Source organism: Rhineura floridana, chromosome 5 (assembly GCF_030035675.1).
Source record: "Rhineura floridana isolate rRhiFlo1 chromosome 5, rRhiFlo1.hap2, whole genome shotgun sequence".
Classification (NCBI taxonomy): Eukaryota; Metazoa; Chordata; class Lepidosauria; order Squamata; family Rhineuridae; genus Rhineura; species Rhineura floridana.
Genome location: NC_084484.1, coordinates 86,583,443 through 86,604,423, shown reverse-complemented (window position 1 = coordinate 86,604,423; position 20,981 = coordinate 86,583,443). Strand labels below are relative to the sequence as shown.

The 20,981-nt window shown below is 40.0% G+C and overlaps 1 protein-coding gene across 12 annotated transcripts in view; it reads left to right on the top strand.

The window, feature by feature from the left end:
- DMD (dystrophin) overlaps positions 1–20,981 on the top strand; it is a 2,032,119-nt gene that overhangs the window by 926,490 nt on the left and 1,084,648 nt on the right. For 11 of the 12 annotated variants that reach the window (XM_061627388.1, XM_061627384.1, XM_061627379.1 and 8 more), the window contains 3 exons: positions 7,723–7,902; positions 10,473–10,601; positions 15,050–15,220. In XM_061627388.1, coding sequence (XP_061483372.1) covers positions 7,723–7,902; positions 10,473–10,601; positions 15,050–15,220 — 480 coding nt within the window. The remainder of the gene's footprint in view (positions 1–7,722; positions 7,903–10,472; positions 10,602–15,049; positions 15,221–20,981) is intronic. The other variant, XM_061627390.1, reaches the window with a different exon arrangement.

The following is a 20,981-nucleotide window of genomic DNA, read 5'->3' as shown; positions in this document are numbered from 1 at the left end:
AGACTTGTTAGGGTTTATTGGTCTCTGTTTTTCACTTCTGTAACAGCGTCTTCTCACCATCTGAGATTTATCAACTTTTTAACTTGGGGGAGTGTGAAAAACTACTTAAGAACACAGCATAGGGAATTGCTGCAGGAAAGAAATCCCAGTAAATTTGTGTGTTTATGCATGTGCATGCAGGTGTTCATGGATCCATTACTGGATTGTGACTGGTGTATGTGCAGATCTGTGATAGCACTGCAGCTTGTACTATTTATCAAATGTGTATTCCAGTCTACTTCTAAGGAGTTCAAGCATGGGTTACACGTGATTAACCCATTATTTCCTGTGCACTAGATGTGGAGTATAGAGGGTAGTGTTGCCCAAGACCATCCAATACATATTACGGTTGCATGGGACTACCTTAAGCGTCTGTCCAAATGCTACATTCTATCTTTGTGCTACATTTGCTGTGTGCACACTGGCATGCCATATTGCCAAAGTCTATAACTTTCTGCGTCAGCACACAAATTGCCTAGCTCCTAATGCCTGGATTATTCCAAATGGAATCATTTTCTGGAGATGTTCTGTAGTGAGAAAAAGAGATTTCAGGTGCACAGAATATTATTTTAGTTTGAATCTGCTCTTCTTCCAAGTCCTGAGCATCAGTTTTAGCTCAGAGTTAAGCAAACACACAGAAAGGTTAATTTTTTAAGGCTCGGGACAGTCAGCAAATTCACAGACACCTAAGAATTTTGGGGATAAGAAGCTGTACAGTCCTTGAGCTTGTCTGACCAAGCTCAACGAAGCTTCCCAGCCCAAAATAGCCTTTAGCATATACAAAGGCTTTTATTACAGTTGCTGTTAATCTGTGCATTTACCCAAGTATTAATTGGGTTATATTGTGGGTTTCAGTTTGTATCTTGACTGGCTGACTCGCAATGTTTGATTTTTTTTAAAAAGCAAAGTCCATATTAAATCAACAGACAATTCAGCTGAGATAATGTTTGCTTAAATAGTCATTAATAAATGCGTCATTTCTAAACACACATACACACACACATTGTATAGTAGAGCAACCCACCAATATATCTTTAGCTATTTTTTTTTAATTGTACTTAAGAAATATTGTCATTGTGGGTGCAAAGACCTAGTCATACAAATATCACAAACACCTTTCAAATGGAGCTTGGCAACTTTATAAGGCAAAATATTGATTCTGTGCAGACTTGAGGAAGAAAGGATGATGTGCCACAACATTCTTCAAGTGCAATTTTTTTCTTTTTTGTCTTGTCTTCCGGTATAACTCCAGTAACTATCCCATCAGCAAAAGTAAGGTTCCTGCCTGTTTCAGAGTGGGTTGTGATTCAAAAGGTGTAGAACATATTGCACAGGTGTTACATTTAGCAGAGAGAAAGGGGTGTCTCCTCTAATCTCTCTATCCTTCTTTGTCCAAAGTGGATATTTGAGATAATTGGGAAATACTTTTGAGTGATATACATTGAATGCAGAGAGAGATGGCTGCCAAGATGGGGAAGTGATCAACCGTTAAGCTGGATTGATGGTGCTACAGAGGGACTAGTTCGCACCTGTTGATGAAGCACTTGGGGTTTTTTTAATATTAAGTGAGAGCCCAAGTTTTTCAAATGCTTCTGCAAAGACATTTAGGATAGTTTGAAGATCTTTCTCTGAATGTCTCTGTAAAAGCTGACATCGATGCTGAAATTCAACGTTGTCTGAGCTCTGCAAGTGCCACATTCTCCCGAATGAAGCGTAGAGTGTTCAAGGATTGGGATATTCTCAGGGAGACCAAAATGCTTATTTACAAAGCCATTGTACTACCAACCTTACTGTATGCCTATGAAACATGGACCATTTATAAACGCCACTCCCAACTTCTTGAAAGATTCCACCAACGCTGCCTCCAGAAAATTCTGCAAATTACTTGGGAAGACAGACAGACTAATGCTAGCATTTTGGAAGAAGCAAAGACTACCAGTGTTGAAACAATGATCCTTCAAGATCAACTTTGCTGTACTGGCCATGTTGTTCGAATGCCTGACCACCATCTTCCAAAGCAGCTACTTTACTCCCAACTTAAGGATGGAAAACAGAATATCGGTGGAGAGCAAAAGAGGTTTAAGGATGTTCTTAAAATGAATGTAAAAAAATGTAACATGAGCATCGAGAACTGGGAACTCTTGGCCCATGAACGTCCCAAATGGAGGTTGGCTATTATCAAAGGTGCTGTGGACTTCGAAGAAGCCTGAAAGAGAGCAAAAGGGACAAATGAGCTAAGCAGAAGGCACATCAAACAAATCCTCATCGCGACCATCTTCCATCTGGAAACCTATGTCCTCACTGTGGAAGGCTGTGTGGATCCAGAATTGGCTTCCACAGTCACTTACAGACCCAAAGACCTTATCTTGGAAGACAATCTTACTCGGCCATGAGTGATTGCTAATGATAAATGAAATTGAATGCACGTTTAAACCACATAGCTTTTTCTAAAAAAGCGTAGGAACTCTAGCTTATTAAAGGTGCTGACATAACAAGGCTGAATAACAAGTGTGCACCAAACCTGTACTATAGCACAACCATACCTTCCACACCTGAGAAAACATTTAAACCAAATTAACCCATATGCAACTATGAAAGAGAAATATATGTAGTGCCCAGGTGACCTCAGTGGCTAGGAGTGCCTTTTACCAGCTTTGGCTGGTAAGACAGCTGCGGCCGTTTCTGGACCGGGATATCCTGACCATTGTTGTCCACACACTGGTAACCTCCAGGCTGAATTACTGTAATGCATTCTATGTGGGGTTGCCCTTGAGGTTGGTCCGGAACTTGCAGCTGGTGCAAAATGCAGTGACACAACTGCTCACTGGGGCAGGTATCGCCAACATGTCACCCTGCTGCTGAAAGAATTGCACTGGCTGCCCATTTGCTACTGGGCCAAGTTCAAGGTTCTAGTTTTGGTGTACAAAGCCCTATACAGCTTGGGACCAGGATACCTGAAAGACCATCTTATCCCTTATATACCCAGTCGATCACTGCTCTCTGCAGGTGAGGGCCTTCTGCAGATACCTGCAGATACCAGACGCAGACTAGGATAGGTCTCAACTTAAAAGGCTTGTTGAAAGAGGAAAGTCTTCAAAAGGTGCTGAAAAGATAACAGAGATGACGCCTGCCTAATATTTAAGGAGAGGAAATTCCACAGGGTAGGTGCCGCCACACTAAAGGTCCATTTCCTATGTTGTGCAGAACGAACCTCCTGATAAGATGGTATCTTCAGAAAGCCCTCACCTGCAGAGTGTAGTGATTTTGCACCAGCTGCAGCTTCCAGATCAACCTCAAGGGCAGCCCCACATAGAGCGCATTACAGTAATCCAACCTGGAGGTTACCAGTGTGTGGACAACAGTGGTTAGGCTATCCCGGTCCAGAAATTTTAAAATGTTTTTAATCTTAGAAGATGCTTTGAAAGCTTTTTTTAAGAAACATTTTTGAAAATGTTTTGTTTTCATGTATTTTAAAGTTTGTTTTTATGATGTTTTAATGTTTGTAGTGATTTTGTTTGCCGCCCTGGGCTCCAGCTGGGAGGAAGGGTGGGATATAAATAAAATAATAAATAACGAAATAAATACTTTTAAGTTATTATCCCAGTCTGTGTCTGTGTTGGAATTGCTTTTTAATATGTTTTTAAACCTTGTTAAAAAAAACCATACAATGTTTTTAACCTTTTTTTAAAAAAAGTCTTGAAAGCTTTTTTTTTTAAATGTTTCTAAAGATGTTTTGTTTTAATATATTTTAAAGTCTGTTTTTATGATGTTTTAAAGTGGTTTGGTGCTTTTGTTTGCTGCCCTGGGCTCCTGCTGGAGGAAGGGCAGGATATAAATAAAATAATAAATAAAAATAAATAAAAATAATATGATATGAGACAGTAATTAGAGACTGAATCAAGTAAATAGAAAGGTATACAAAAGTGGCAGGAGAATATAATAAGGCATGGGGTGTGTAAAGGTAAGATTTGAAAGACTACTTCACCCTTAAACATATCAGGCAATTCACTAATAGGCAAAAAACCTTGCGGTTTAAGAACATACCTATAGCCAACAGATATTTCTATCAAACTTTAAAAAGCAGGGAAATTGGACAGCTATAGTGAATGCACCAGCGAAGCAGGGGAGCTGACCTCCTCTCTGATACATTGTCCAGCCCTACAAACTTGTAAAAATGCAAACACAGTTTGGGTTAGTCTTTCATAGTCCAATCCACATCCTGTGTAGCTGGGAAGAATTTGGTAACATGTGCCTCTGAGCATATGGTGAAGGAAGGGGGAGGGAAGAGGCAGGGAAGGGGCAAAAGGGAGGTGATGGGAGGGAGGAGGAGGGGAGGGCAGGTTTGATAATTTGCATACTTTTGAGTTCAATGGGATTTACTCCTTGCAATCATGCTTGAAAATGAAATGGACTGCCTTCAAGTCGATTCCGACTTATGGCGGCCCTATGAATAGGGTGTTCATAGTGAGCGGTATTCAGAGGTGGTTTACCACTGCCTTCTTCTGAGGCTGAGAGGCAGTGACTGGCCCAAGGTCACCTGGTGAGCTTCATGGCTGTGTGGGGATTTGAACCCTGGTCTCCCAGGTCGTAGTCCTAGGATAGGTAAAACTGACCATGGAGGAGGAGGATGGGGAGGGGGGAGGGAGAGGAGGGGAAGGAGGGGATTGGAAGGGGATGGGGGAGGGGAAGGGAGAGTTGAAGGAAGAGGGAGGGAAGGGGCAAGAGGGAGGTGATAGGAGGGAGGAGGAGGGGGCAGGTTTGACCATTTGCATGCTTTTTTGAAGTTCAGTGGGATTTTCTGCTGTGCAATCATGCTTAGGATAGGTGAAACTGACCTGGGGGAGGGACAGAGGTGAGGAGGAGGGCAGGGGAGGGCAGGGGAGGAGATTGGGTGGGTGGGCTCTGGGCAGAGGGGAAGCCCCTTTCCTTTCCAAAAGGAAAACATTGTGAACAGTATCATTCTTTTTCATGATTTTCCCCACCTTTTTATTCTACAGCAGGCACATGTAGCTTCCCACCCAAATTTAAACCAAAGCTGTCCCTGGCCACATCCACACCGGACCTTTATTTCACTTTAGGCAGTCATGACTTCTCCCAAAGAATCCTGGGAAGTGTAGTTAGTGAAGGGTCCTGAGAATTGCTAGGAGACACCCTGTTCCCCTCACAGAGCTTCAATCAGAGTGGCTGACTGTTAAACCACTCTGGCCACTGGAGCTCTCTCAGGGGAATAGGAGTCTGTTAGTGAATATTGCATTATTAAATTCCTGTAACCCACCCTTGGACCATATGGTGAAAGACAGTTAAGAAAACTAATTAATAATAATGTTGGTTTTTTAAAATAGTTCCTGTGAAGGGCTACTTCCTGTGTCACATTTTTAGGTATATGTAATCATACAGCTCATTCCTATATACAAGACCATAATATAGAAAGGATTTACATATTTCACTGAAAAGCAGTGTTCATGCAAAGCACCAACACTATTATGTCCATGGAATTGTGTTAGGGTTGGCAGGTCTCTGGTTTTCTCCCTCTCAGCACCCTTCACAAACTATACTTCCCAGGATTCTCTGGGGAGAGTCATGACTGTTTCACGTGAAATCAAAGTCTGGTGTGGGTGTGGCCCCCTGATTAGTCCAGCAGCTGTGAGTCTGGCTTTTAGAACCCTGACAGTTGTTTCTTATTGAGCATGCCTGACATTATCATTGAGTTCAACCCAAAATTTCTTAAATTAATTAGACATCAGCCAGGCATTTTTTAAACTTTTAAACTGCGGAAGATGAAGATCAGAGTATGGGCAAGGTCAGTAATAGGATTACAGGTACTCTGTGAATTTCAACAGATTATGAGATCTCTGACAGAGAAAAGTACAAAAGGGGTCTGTTTTTTTCTCTCTCTCTTTTTACACTTTGAACTCTCAATTCTCTCTGACTGTTTTGTGTATCACCATGAACATTTAGAGGGTTGTTAAGCAAGTGTTTCTGAGTTCAGGACTTTAAGTTTTGTAAGGTTTTGTTTTGAAATGAGCTTATTGGAAGAATCAAAATGGCATGGGGGTTATTTTTAATTTAACTTTGTGAAATGTGAAAAATCCATTTTGACTATAGTATACAGCCATTCTCGTGGCTGTATAATAATAAAGTGAAACTATGCAGAGTGCTTGCCCTTCTCCACTAAGAAATACCAACTTGTTCTAACCCTTCAGAAATGTCTTAAATTTCAGTTCCATAATGGAGGTCACATCTTGTATATTGTAGTGTCTTGGGATTAGCATCTTGGTGAACTCAGAACTATTTAGCACTGAGATTCATTGGGTTTGCCTGTATCTACTTTTGTCATCTGCTGCCTCCAGTTAGGTTAGCAGGGAGCTCCATGTTCATATTCGACAGTGAAGTGCTAACTCATCATCTTTTCCTGGCTTCAGGTTCTCTACTTGACATTCCAGCTGTGGAAGCCACTAGTATTTTCTATCTTGCTGTCAGCTTTGAGTGGCAAACAAAGAGGATGGAAGGGCATTAGTAATAAAGAGGACAGGCAAGAACATATTGTTATGGGTTTGGGGTTGAGATGAGTGATTTCTATGAGTCCCCTTCCAGCCTCTGATCTGGAACCCTTCACCTGGAGGTGAGAAATCTGCTCTGCTGGCCAGATCTCCCTTTGTTAGTCTAAAAGAGTGGCCAGGTGAGTTAAGGGGCCTATCATATGCCCATTAACAAGCAAATGATCCACGGAGATCCTATTGTTATTGAAACTCTTCAGGAGAGCCTCTCCCCCCCCTTCCTTGGGCCCAGGAGAGGCTTGTGTTTTGAGTTGGAACTGAGGAACTAGAGGCAGGCAGAGAGGCTGCCTCTTTACACCATGGCTTTAGGGTGCCTCCTGTAAGCCTGATGGAAAATGCAAGATCCATTGGACTGCTGATATTTTGAACCCCTCCATCTTAAGCTCAGGTTGGAATGTGCGTAAACAAACCATATTTCATAAAGACACCACAGGCTCCGTTGACCTTCTTTCCAAGGAAACCAAACCCTGGGTAAGTGCAGGGACCCCTGGAGATCTCTCACTGCTCGGGGATTGGGATGGCGCGCAACAATATGAATTACATATAAAATGCACTTCCCATCACCTCACTGAATGGGGAGAGCTGAAGAAAAAAGAGACAATACTATAAATCTGAATTCTGAAAAGTTTTCCATCTCTAGGTTTTACAACTGAAGAAGGGAAAGTGTGGTGACTTTGTGTCTCTTGCTTTAATTTTTCATCATATTAGATGTGGCTGAATCTTTCTAAGACTAGGATTTAGTTGTTTTTTAGCAAAGCAATGTAAAGGATATTGGGTGTTATTCAATGTTAGACATACGCAAAGTAGACTCATTGATGTTAATAGACATGAGTAACTTTGGTTTATTAGTTTCAGTGGGTATACTTTGAGCAGGACATTGTTGAATACAACCCATTACTAAATGCATAAATTTTGCTCATTAGTCCTTTGTCTAGATTTAGTGATTAAAAGTAATACATTATGCTATAAATTACAGATTTCTCTCTTTTTATTCATTATGCATGTATGTGTTGACATATACTAGACCTTTCCCTCTCTTTGTAGCAATGATATGTTGTAATGTAGAAGTGTCAGTTCATAATGTGCTCTTCTCCTGTCTTAATCATTATGCATATGCTTCCTGTAGGCAACACAGCTAGAGATTGAAAAACGTCAGCTTCAGCTGAAGAACATCAATGATTTGGGAGAGGGACTGAAGACCATTCTTAAAGGGAAGGAAAGCTTAGTGAATGATAAACTCAGCCTTCTGAGCAGTAACTGGATAGCAGTAACTTCACGAGCTGAAGAATGGTTTAACTTGTTGCTGGTAAGAATTACATATTGATTCTCGGAGAAGCACTACATAGTTTCTTTCAGAAGAGGGAAGAGCACTGGGGACTTAGGATGTCTTTGTAATATCTGTTTTATATTAAAGCAGAGCACAATGGAAGTAAATAGATCCCTTCAGTAAGCAGCAAAACTGCTAATCCCACATTATGTCCTAGATAGCAACTGTAGATCACTGGCAGTCCAGCTGAACTCCCAACATGCTATCTAACAATCTAAATTCAAACCGCAACTACTTCACCTACCATAGAGTGCAGCTGCTATTACCAGAGGTGGCCATGTAAGGATTATCTGCAGATTGAGTCTATCTCACCACTGGAAGTGCCTGGAATTGTGAGTTTGCAGGGGCATGCTAAAATTCAGTATGTGCAGAATGTTTACATGTTTGCATATACCAACTATTACCACAGCCACTAGTGCCCAAAAAGTCTAGAGCAGCCTTTCCCAACCAGTGTGCCTCCAGATGTTGTTGGACCACAACTCCCATCAGCCTCAGCCACCATTGCCAATGGTCAGGAGAGATGGGAATTGTGGTCCAACAACATCTGGAGGCACACTGGTTGGGAAAGGCTGGTCTAGAGAGACAGCAATTTGTCTAAAACGACCCAGTAAATCCATGCTCTGCTGGGATTTGAACTTCCCTGTTAAAATAGTCTTCATCACAGTCATGAGTTACAAGCAAGCCAACAATTTGATTGGTTGTTTGGAAAATCAGCTTTTATAGGTCTATTGCTGACCAAATCCTCTTATATCTTAACATGTGATGGTAAAAAGACATCTGCACAAGTATGTTGCTGAGTGAACTGGGAGCAATTTGGGGAAGAAGGGTATAATTGTGCCAGATAATGTAGCTGGGAAATGTATAGAAATTGTTGCTGCCACTGTAACAGCAGTTCACTGATATGACCAACTTCATTTAGTATATGTTCCATCTATTGTACAGTAGATGTTTAATTCTTGTAGGTACATCATTCTGTTTCAATTGTAATTACACTACAAGCAAATATAAAAGGTTTTGATAATGGTCTGTCATGATTTCAAAAGGTGTGTTTCTGATCCATTATTTGCAAACACAATAAAACTTATGTTTTATGCACATTGGCTGTCTTAATCTGAAAATAAAGTGTTTTTTTGTTGTCATCGGATATATATATAGCATTTTGACAGTGTGTGTGTCATTTTTACCCCTAGAGTAAAATAGATAAATAAGAAAAGTTGTACTCTCTTGTAACCACTGATAGCCATTTTTCTCTTATGTTAGTTCCAAATAGTTCAGAAAAGCAACAAAATTGGTCATACTTGAAAAGTATTTTAAGAATGAAAATAATTTCTAAATGAGCTGCTCCTGCATGTGATGTCAGGATCTGTTAGAATCTGTGTGGTTGTCACATGTAGCGCACCACTGCACTTCAAGTGGCAACCTTTGTCAGCTGAGCCTTACTTGAGCAAGAAGTTCTTTCTGAGCATTGACTGATATATTATATTTTGTGTTGTTATTTGGTCTTGGCTTGTTTTTGTTTAAAAAAATGTTTAAAAAATCCTGCTTCTTGACTTGTTTTCTGGTCCTGACCTGTGGCTTAATCTTTGATTTTGTTTCCTGGTTTGTTCTTGGTCCTGCCTTGCTCATTAGTCAAACCAATGGCCTGTCTCATGACTTCTGGTTCCAGGCTCCTGATTCATCTGCTGCTCACACTGTGTGACAGGAGTAACCAACATGGTGCCCTCCAGATGTTTTACACTACAGCTGCCATCATCCCGGACCATTAGCCATGCTGGCTGGGGCTGATGGGAGTTGTAGCTGAAAACTTCTGGAGGATACCAGAAGTTCTGGGCTCCTGCTGGAGGAAGGGCGGGATATAAATAAAATAATTAAATAAATAAATAAATATCACTTTGGCTATCCCTGTTGTATAAGAAAACAATTATAAAACTACATATTTCCTGCCAAATGGATTATGTCATTTGGAACCAGGACTGGTGCTCAGTAACCAATGTTTGCTGGCAGCATGCAGGCACATATCTGAACTATTGCTGGGCTTGGGGTAGTTGGTAGTCGATTCCCAAAATGTTAATTCACACATATTTTCCTAATGTATAAAGTGATTATTTTTATATGAGAGACTGTGATTGATTTTTTTTCAAAAAAACAACTGACATTAGAAAATTGCTTTAGGTGCTTTATGGACACTAGCATTTTTTTTAGCCTCCTATGTCATTATCAAAAATGTTTCAAAAACTCCTTTTAGTTTGCCATGTAGTTTGAAAATCTAAAGGTCTCATGAGCTCATGGAACCTGTTTTTCAGTTATTTGGACCTGGTAAATGCACTTTTCTTTTTATCTCAGAAACTAATTACATAATAACAGTGGATTTTTTGGTGTGCTAGTACTTACTGGTATGGAGTACTGTCAGTTCTTTTTTTACTGCCCGTGGCAGCCATTTTCTGCTGGCACCCACAGCACTTATAATATAATGTACTGCTGGCATCTATTTTTTTTTTACCAAAAAACACTGCTTAATAACATGTTCTACTTTCTTTATCTACATGCAGGCATATCAGAAACACATGGAGAATTTTGATCAGAATGTTGCTAACGTCACCACCTGGATGTATCGGGCAGAAATACTCTTGGATGAATCTGAAACGCAAAAACCTCAGCAAAGTGAAGAAATTCTTAAGGTAACAAATACAGTTTTCTGAAAAATGTATATATCTCTATATATATGAATCTAACAGATAGTGTACATCCAGGGTTTTTCCCTACAGGTTTCAAATCATATTTTTAGATAAAACGTCTTTTGACAAAGGCACTGTCCATCAGTTTTTAAATTGCTAAATAAAGCATAGTAAAAAGTAAAGCCATTCAGTACAAAAATCAAATCCTTTTTTGGCTTGAGGACTTCATGGTGAGTAGAACACTTATTGTTAACCTATATCACTTGAATGCTGTTCGTATCTGTGTAAAAATGGAATGCCAGCCTTCTTTATCAGTTTGCTCCTTTTATCAAATATCTGTTCTGAGAATTGTTGTTTATCATATATTTATGTCGTTTCAAAGATTTTAGCTCTCCAAGTAATGATACAACACTGTATTTCAATTTGATATAATCCTAGTGGAAGTGGTTTATCATTTGTAGAGGGATGTATCGCAGCATATTGTAGGAAAGCTTTAAAATGTATGCATAACCTATAGCAAAAATATACTTATACAAATTAAATAGTGCTTCATATAAATTAGTATCATACCTGGCAATAAAACAGCATGATGCCATCTGATGTGATATGAAAGAAGCAACTGTCTTTTTAAAACTTTGATCTCTTTGAAGTCTTGGTCATTTACATAACATGAAAATTCTCTTCCTAATATTCTTGCCTTGGTCTTCAGAACAGTTCCCCATTTTATACCTCTTCAAGCATTGTCCTCCATCATCTGTATAAATAATATTCCTCCTAATCCCATTTTTCCCACTGAACTTTCTTTACCCTGATTGGTTTAACTCCATTTGCTACCTTCTTCAGGAGTTATTTTGAAATAGCAGAACACATAAAAGAGAGATATCTGCATGTCTCATGTCTCCTGCCTCCAACGAGTGGCCTCATCTTTCTCCATCCTCTGCCTGTTTCCTATAGATAGTGCTTGCTGGAACAGTTATATTAGATCTTTCTGATCATGTCTTGAGTTCTAGTAGATGTCATGATTTCTGCTTCCAACTGCTGTGTCCCACACTGCTCTTATAATGGAAGAGTTAGATCCTCTTTCCTTCCTATATGCTTGTACAGTATTTCCCCATGTGATCATACCATTCCTATATGGTTTCTTTCTATATCCCTACAATACAAGAGCAGCAGGGGGAATGGCAACCATACTATTCCTGTAATGTAAGAACTGGATTTGATTCTCAGCATGGAGACTCCTAATATGTTATTGTTATCACTAACACCACCACTATGGCTGCTCTTGATCAAGTGTTTAGGAAATTGGGAGCTCATTCACTCCCTTAAAAAAAACTAGGTGTTCTGTTTCCTTCAAGGTGTCTTTCAGTCTTATGTTGCTCCATATAGCAGCAAGTTCTGCAGTTCTCTCAAAACATGAAATTATGAATAAATGTATTTCTACAAGCAGTCATGTATTGTAAACAAGGTATTTATTGTAGAAAATACTTAGAAATAAAAGCATTTCAAAAAGTAATAAATAAGCAGATCAAACATTGTCTTCATTATACATATACTTGTTCCAGGTGGTATGGACTTGGGGCCCTTTAAAAAAACACAATTGTTTCCATGTTACCAAATACTTTTTAAAGTTCCAGTGACAGAGAATCCAAAGAGAGAACATTTGTCTTCCTATAAGTAAGGTGTGAAAATGAATTGTCTTCAAAACTTTCTCAGGGACAGCATTCCTTTTGTTTCTATCCTGCTTCTCACACAGAGAAAAAGTGTTTGATATGTAAACACAGGAAGACTACTTTTAGTAGTTCAATTTCCTGAATACTTGCCCCTAACAAATAGTTTATGGAACAACCTATTTGATTGTCCCAAAACAGTACCTTTTACACAAAAATGCACATTTCCAGCTGATTATGGAGAAACAAAATTAATTCAAAACTTACAGAATTTCATAAATACTGACAGTTACAAACATTGCAGCTCATAGCCAGGGAATGAAGAGACAGGATGAGGTGTGGGTAAATCAAGGGCCACATTTATTGGAATAAAGCCAATTTCATGCTTGATTGCATAATAAAATGATCTGCAGAGACAAGTGCAGAACCTATCTCATCCCCAATCGGGCGAGGGCACCCTGCCATGGGAAAGGGATGTGGTTCAAGCCCAATCCCCTCTTTCCAGCCCCATCCCTGCATGCTGGTTAGGGAGGCCTTCCTGCTCCACTCCTCCTCAAGGCCACACAATTCTGAGTGGGTGTTACAGGTTAGCCCCAAAGGTGAGCCTTATCCTGCCAACTGGCCGCACAACCTGGAAGACAGGCCTTAGAACCCACCAACCAAGAGAGGTCGAGTGGAGATGGAGCAGGGCTTAAATGACCACCCTGCTCCGCCCCCTACGTGACAGGCGTGCTTGGCCACTACGCACTGAGGGAAGGGGCTTTGAAGCCATGCCAGATCTTCCCCGGCATGGCTGCAAAGGCCCACCATTGCCAGAGCCCTTGGGTCTGACAATGGCGGGAAATGTATCATTATATCACCACTCTAAACATGCACATATCCTACTAGCAATCCTTGAGCTAAGAAGAGCTGCAGACGCATAATACAGAGGTAGACATTCATGATATATAAAGATATCATTTATTGAAGTAACACTATAGTTTCAGGCACAAACATAATTTCCAGAACAGGAACATATGTATACCTGTTTAATCCAGCTAAGATCAAATTGAGGAAGCCTATCCTTCTAATCAATGTAAAGTATCACCACACTTTCACTAAAAAAGAGTCTGATATTTTTATTTACTTTTTAGTACAAAAATATTTACTATGGACAGTATTGCCAGAGCTGATGGCCTGTAGGCCAGTATATAGTTCACAATTGGCCAAGCAGGTGAAGCAGTTCACTTTGCTTCTGATAAACAGATTACTCAGACTAAGGAACCAAGCCAGAGTAATCAGCTTTCTAGGGGTAGGTAGGGCTCTCTTGGCTCCTTGTGATTGTTATTGGGTTGGTAGTATTACTCCAGCTATATAACTGCAGTGTAGTTTTACATGAAACCACCAGTTCCTTTAACTTGCAAGCTACCAAGGTGCAGGAGGTAAGATGCCTGGGACCTTCTGCAAGAGTCTCCCATTTTAGACCTTGATAAGCAACAAATGTATGAATATTTTGTCTTGACCATATCTGGAGAACTTCTTGAATTGACCTACATTGTTGCTCTTTGCATTCTAGAATATATCTGAAATGCTTATGCTACTACTTTTGGTTTTGAAATTACACACACACACACGCCCCTGGACAAAAAAAAATCTGTATCAACACAATGCCATGAAACATGATGTGAAGGAAAGCTGTTTTAGAGCACTAGGACTGGGACACAGAGAAGTACTAAACTATATTTAAAATACCTTAAGGAAACAGGGAAATATTTCTTCTGCAGAATATCTTCTGGAGTCCTGTACCTACCATTTATATGTAATCTTATGCAGCTTTGTTGCAAAGTGTACAAAACAGTATGTCAGTAATCCTACAAGGTAGGCTATATTATATTGGCAGGCTGAGAATCGGAGATAGTAGCTTTTCACTGAGCCAAAATTTGCAAGAATCAGTCATGGAATCTTTCTGTGAATATACCATATGTTAATAGTGATCTCATTGCTCTGTTCTCATTTCTTTAATGAAGCCAAAACAGCTATATTTTTGCATGTATCCTCATATGAGAGGGAGGTGTCAGAAAACCTCCCCTTCCCTTGGGAAAAGACCATAGCTCAGCGGTAGAATATCTGTCTTGCATGCAGAAGGTCCTAAATTCAATCCCAGGCATCTCCAGGTAGAGCTAGGAGAGACCCCTGCCTGAAACCTTGGACAGCCATTACCAGTGTAGACAATACTGAGCTGGATGGACCAATATGGTCTGAATCAGTATAATGCAGCTTTGCACATGCACAAAAACATCTTGAGGGAGAAAAGCATTTTGGAGGTGGCCAGAAGCAGTCCAAGGAAGACTAAGTATACTGACTGACTGTTGGTGGGTGCATGGAAAACCAGGTGAGAGGGAGAATGGAGTTGGAACGTTCTGAACTGGAACATTGCACACTGTAAGCATCAGGTGTTAAATGGGTTCAGGATGAAGCTCCCACTATTCTGAAAATAGAGATATTTGTATTGTTCAAAGAATCAGCTAAGAAAAAATAATAAATGCATTTTCCAGGATGCATTTCCTATGTCTTTAATTAAATATATATCCATCTTCTGTCTCACTGTTTCCGTCAGCCTGAAAATATAAAAAAGCTAGCCATGGACTGTCCAAAGCTACACAACTATATGCTTAGACACAGGCATTTGTCTTACGTTTGCTTTATGGTTTTGCTCCTTATTCCCTTGCACACTCTTTCTCTCCTTTTCTTGCTTCCTGCATTTATTACTAACTTCAAGCCCTGTCTCTTACTCATGGACTGTAGCGCTTAAAGACTGAGCTGAATGATATACGTCCAAAGGTGGACTCTGTGCGTGACCAGGCAGTAGACTTGATGACAAACCATGGAGATCACTGCAGGAAAGTAATAGAGCCCAAACTGACAGAGCTCAACCAACGATTTGCAGCCATATCAGAAAGAATTAAAAATGAAAAGGTAGGAGAAAATGCTGTTTGCCAAGCTTACACGTAAATGATAAACAGAGCTTTGCAAAGTGGATATGGTTGTTTTTTGGCAAGTTTGCCAAAGCAGAAGCAAGCACGAACAAAGGGGGAAAGCCACAATTTAAAAACTGAAATGTGTGTTTGCGTGTGCATGCATCTCTGTGTGTAATATACTGTCACTTTTCTAGAAGCAAAGCCCTGCTTGTTATTAATGCTTTCACTTGGTACTGCATCAAAAATCACCCTGCCTAGAAAAAAGAAAGGAGGGATGCATATCTCTGCATCACTTAAAAAGGATCCTGTCATAACAAAAGGGGGACATGTAAAGAAGCTAGCATATGGCTTATTTATTTAGCATGTGTGTTGTTTTAAAAGCAAATCAACTTTGGTGGATTATTTGTAAGAAGATGTTCATTAGTTTCAAGCTGATATTTGCTACTCCATGAGATCAATATAGTGCCTATGAGTTAAAAGCTGCTATTCCCACCATTTTTTTGCCTCTACACCCTGCTTTTTTAGACGCTAGGTAACTTGTAGCCCTGTTTCATAATATATTCAGGGGTGTAGTCATCCAGTGTCTCAGGGGTTCTTAGACCCCTTACTTTTTTGGGAACAGGGTCATATCAGGGTCCCTGTGCCTCAAACATCCTACAAGCCAATCATCATGAAAGGAGAGTGTATTAACCACTGAGAAGAGTTTTCTAACATTTGTTTGTTCTTTCCTGTTGATTGGAGCCAATCACAGTGAAGGTCACTGAGAAGACTCTTCTCAGTAACTAACACTCCCCTTTCATGCTTATTTGCTATTGTTGTGGGAGAAGGTATTAACAAGGATCTAATTCTCAACCCAGCAGCAAAAAAGGGGGGGAAGGGGGCATAGCTGTCACTATCATGAAAGGGCCGTGCAGTTCTGAATTTGAAACTACACTACTTATTGTGTTATGGTATCAGAGGAGGAGTTGGAGAGAGCCTATACAATCTTTAAAATAAGTGCAGTATATTGGTGTCTTTTTCTTTTAACTTTCCTAAAACTGGCTTCCCAAAGATAATCCCAGCTAAGTCATTAGACAGGTCTGTAGAGTAAGTATTTTATAGCACAACTGGACAATTTACAGCATAGATGACTTTATTATGCTTACATTCACTCCCATGTAACCATACATAGGATTACAGCCTTAAGATCTAGTCTGCTAGTAGGCAACTACAAGAGCAAACTGAGAATGAGCAAAGCTGCTTATACCTGAATCCACCAATATTTGTACTTTTGAAAGGTGAGTAGGAAGGGGCTAAACCACTGACATTGGGAAAAGAAAACTTTGGGAAGCTTAAGAGAGCTAAAATAACCCTACCTTTGAGTCCTTACCCCAACATATGAACAAAAGTTCAGATGAAATTATGAAACTGCCATATACTGAGTCAGGCTCCTGTTTCATCTTAGTCCAGTACCGTCTATCCCAACATGCAGTGGCTCTCTTTCAGAGTGTCTAGCAGAGAGTCCTTTGCCACCCAGCTACTCTTTTAACTGGAGTTGTTGGGGATTAAACCTAGGGCCACTTTCATGTAAGTGTAAGTTCAGTCATGGCATCTATAGCCCCAAATTACTCAGCTGTCTGACAATGGTGCCCCCATGTGCTTCCCATCCTCCCATTCTTTTTCCAAGGAAATATATGTTACCATCTTAAGTAATTTAATTTATTATACATGTATGATGTACAACATTTCAGGGTGTGGTAACACTGAACTCAATAAACTTTAGAAACCCTTGCCTTTGTCAATGTTGTCAACATATACAGTGTCCCCAAAGTGAATTGTGCCTGCCTCAGCAATAGTGAACTGTCTCTTCAAACTTCTGGTCCCAGGCTGTAACACCAGTGCCCACCTAATAAATATGAAAAGTACACTTAGTTGAGACAAGGAACTTAAAATGCATATGTTAGGGGAAAGTGTGCACATCAATGAATGCATGAGTGACAATAACATACAAAAATATATTATATAACAAGAGCTGACCATCTCACACACATGAGCAAAAATTGGGTGGGGGGGTTGACGGAGACAAGAGAAGCCAGAAGGAAAGGTTCCATTCCCCTCCCCCCTGTGCCTATGAGAGCTCCACAATGGCAGATCTACAGCATAACATTTAATGCTTCTGGAAACCTTTCACTTTTATTTTGGTTGATGCCATTTACTTCCTGAGAACCGCTCATCTCCTTTTTATTATTTTTCAGCCTCTGAGATACTGCTTTCTTCCCATCTAATTGTGTTTTGGCTCAAATCAGATACCAGAGGGAGAAAGAGGAGGGGCAAAGTGAGCTGATGAGACACAATATAAGTATATAAAATTATGCATGGCATGGAGAAAGTGGATAGAGAAAGGTTTTTCTTCCTGTCTCATAACACGAAAACTCGTGGACATCCACTGAAGTTGAATATTAGAAGATTCAGGACAGACAAAAGAAAGTACTTCTTCACAAGAGGCAGTGGTGGCCACCAGCTTGGATAGCTTTAAAATAGGATTACACACATTCATGGAGGATAAAGCTATGACGATAAGGCTATCAAAGGCTGCTAGCCATGGTGGCTATGTTCTGCTTCCATAGTCAGAGGCACTCTGCTTCCAAATACCTGTTGCTGGAAACCGCAGGAGGGGAGAGTGCACTCAGGTCCTGCTTGCTTCCCATGGACAATTGGTTGGCCACTGTGAGAACAGGGTTGCACTAGATGGGCCATTGGCCTGATCCAGCAGGCTCTTCTTATGTACTTATGTAACCCAAAAGAACCAGGAGGCATGGTAGGAGGTGTAGTTAAAACCTCCCACACTAGAAACAGTGGGGCAAAGAAGCTGGGGGTTGCTCCTTAGCAATGGTTTGTAATTGTTCTTTGTCTCCTTTTTAGAGTATCCCTGGTATGAATACATCCAGATTAAGGGAGTAGAAAGTGTGGGAAGGCAGTGATTGGAAGATATCATAAGGAAAATGGATAATGGGCAAACAGGGAGCTTACTACTCACATTATATGGCAGTGTGGATCAGCCCTCAGCTGTGTTACTGAGGACATGACAGAGTTCAGTTTGACTTGTATTTAGCGTGGGAATTTGTTCAGCCATTTCCCAGTTTCCTGGGAAAAGAGATTAGTTTCTTGAGTTGTATTATAAATTGAACTATATGGTGTGTTTATGAACCCCAATTTTATATGCCTTAGTTCAGGTTGTAGCATCATGTCTTTGGGCTTATTTGCACATTACTTATTGGAGAGAAATCTCAATCTGGAAAAGATGTCAAGCATATGTACATCTCCTCTACTTCTTTTCCACATGTAGCACCTGATCTATGTCTATTTGAACTCAGTATCTCACTGAGGATGTGGTAGGTAGATTCTCTGTGTTAGGAAGTTCCTTTAAAAAAGTTGTGATCTTAGGCTGCATCCTAACTCTTGCTTCTGAGTAGACATGGTTATGATTGCAGCTTAGCTTTCTTTGTTCCTCCATAAGAAGTGATATGTTGTAGCAGAGGCATAGGAAGTCCAAGCTATGCTACTGTTTGTTGTCCTAACATGTATGGAGCCATTTGTGCATTTTTAATCTTTCTGGATTACTCCTTTTACTTCAACTGGACAGTGTTCTGTTCCTGGCAACTTTCTGTGCCAGTTTTGCCTTCTGTGACTAAAGAGTCATAAATTTGTGCTGTACCATCCTTCATGCTAAAATACAAATAATAGATTTTGTACGTAAATAGCAACAATATTACAATAATTGGAACATTTGAAAAACAAGTCTGTCGTAGACTAACATACTGCCCATGATCTCACACAGGTGATTAATGCTATCAAAGTAGGAAGTACTATTTATCTATTCACTGTGGGATGTCTTTCTTTGCAACATCAGGAATCCCTGGATCAGGATCTTTATAATTACTGACAACACATGCCATTGACCATACACTTTCCCCATTTCGTTGGGTTCTCTCTGTACAAAATATATCAATAGTCATATTTTTCTATACATTTTTAAAGAAATGTCATTAGAACCTTATTTGATTTTATGATTATGCTGAACCCCACTCTGAGTACAGAATAGGTTAAAAGATAAGAAAACTATACAGAAGCTTTAAATAAATCAAACCCAGTGAAGTAATTTTGGGAATTGGAAATGATTGATGTCCTTAGAATATTACTAACAACATAAAATCTTTTCATGGGCATTTAAAGGAAACCCATTCTGTATAAGTAGGTTAAAATATAATGAAGACTACGTAGACACTTTAAATAGATGAATCCCACTGATGTATTATATTAAGGGAAAATTAGGAATTTAGAGAATTGGAACTGATAATGTTCTTAGAATATTACTGAACAATGTAAACTGTTTTCATTGACATTTGAAGGAACAAAATGTAGTAAATTGATGGTTTTTATTATTTTTCTACATAGGTTTGTACTATATATTTTGTATTCTGTTTTGCACTATAGTGCTATTTGAAATACATCTTAATTTAGTATAATTTAGTGCATTTAGGTTCTAGTGTAATAAACCCACAGTTAACAATTTGTTGTAGACAGTGGATATGTCTTCACTTTTGGTTGTGCTTTTGTTACAGAGGTATATCATTTTTCCATTATAGACAAATATGTTGAGCATCTACTCGTTGGCATAAGCAGTGACAAATGAAACAGCTTCCTTCCCCCCACCCATCCGAAACTTTATATATGTCATTTTTAAAAAAAAGTTTATTATTGAAGTCAGTGGGTGCCCTTATCGTGCAACTTCAACAGTGGAGGATTTAATTTGAAGCAATGCTATAGACCAGTGTTTCCATAACCTTTTTCCCATAGCCCACTTGAAAATTACTATTGGCCTTGGTGGATTACTTAATGATTTTTCTGCCCGTTGTAGCAACTGTAATGCATTGTGCTGGATGCTGCATGATTTTTTATTGAATTGTATTGCTTCCTTTATTCCTTATATTGTTTTTTATTGTATTACAATTTGCATTCCATAGAATTCAAAGTGTAATACAATAAGATACAATGTAAGAAATGAAAGAAGCAATACAAATATTACTGATAAAAACTAGCAGGAATGGAACAGGTAGCTGGGCCAAGGAAGTGATAAATGCCTCTTTACGAGAGGGAGTGGTCCCGGGCTGTCTGAAAGAGGCAGTGGTGAGACCACTCCTGAAAAAGCCTTCCTTGGACCCAGACAATTTTAACAGCTACAGGCCAGTGGCGAATGTTCCATTCCTGGGCAAGGTCTTGGAACGGGTGGTTGCTGGCCAGCTCCAGGCGCTATTGGATGAAACTTATTATCTAGATCCATTTCAATCGGGTTTTAGGCCCGGTTTTGGCACTGAGACAGCCTTGGTCGCCCTGTACGATGACCTATGTCGGGAAAGAGACAGAGGGAGTGTAACTCTGTTGATTCTCCTTGATCTCTCAGCGGCTTTTGATACCATCAACCATGGTATCCTTCTGGAGAGGCTCGCGGAGTTGGGAGTTGGAGGTACTGCTTGGCAGTGGTTCCGCTCCTACTTGGCGGGTCGTCTCAAGAAGGTAGTGCTTGGGGAACATTGCTCGACACCGCGGGCTCTCCCATATGGGGTCCTGCAGGGGTCAGTTTTGTCCCCCCTGCTTTTTAATATCTACATGAAGCCGTTGGGAGAGGTCATCAGGAGTTTTGGAGTGCGTTGTCATCAGTATGCTGATGACACGCAGCTCTACTTCTCCTTTTCATCTTCTTCAGGTGAGGCTGTCGATTT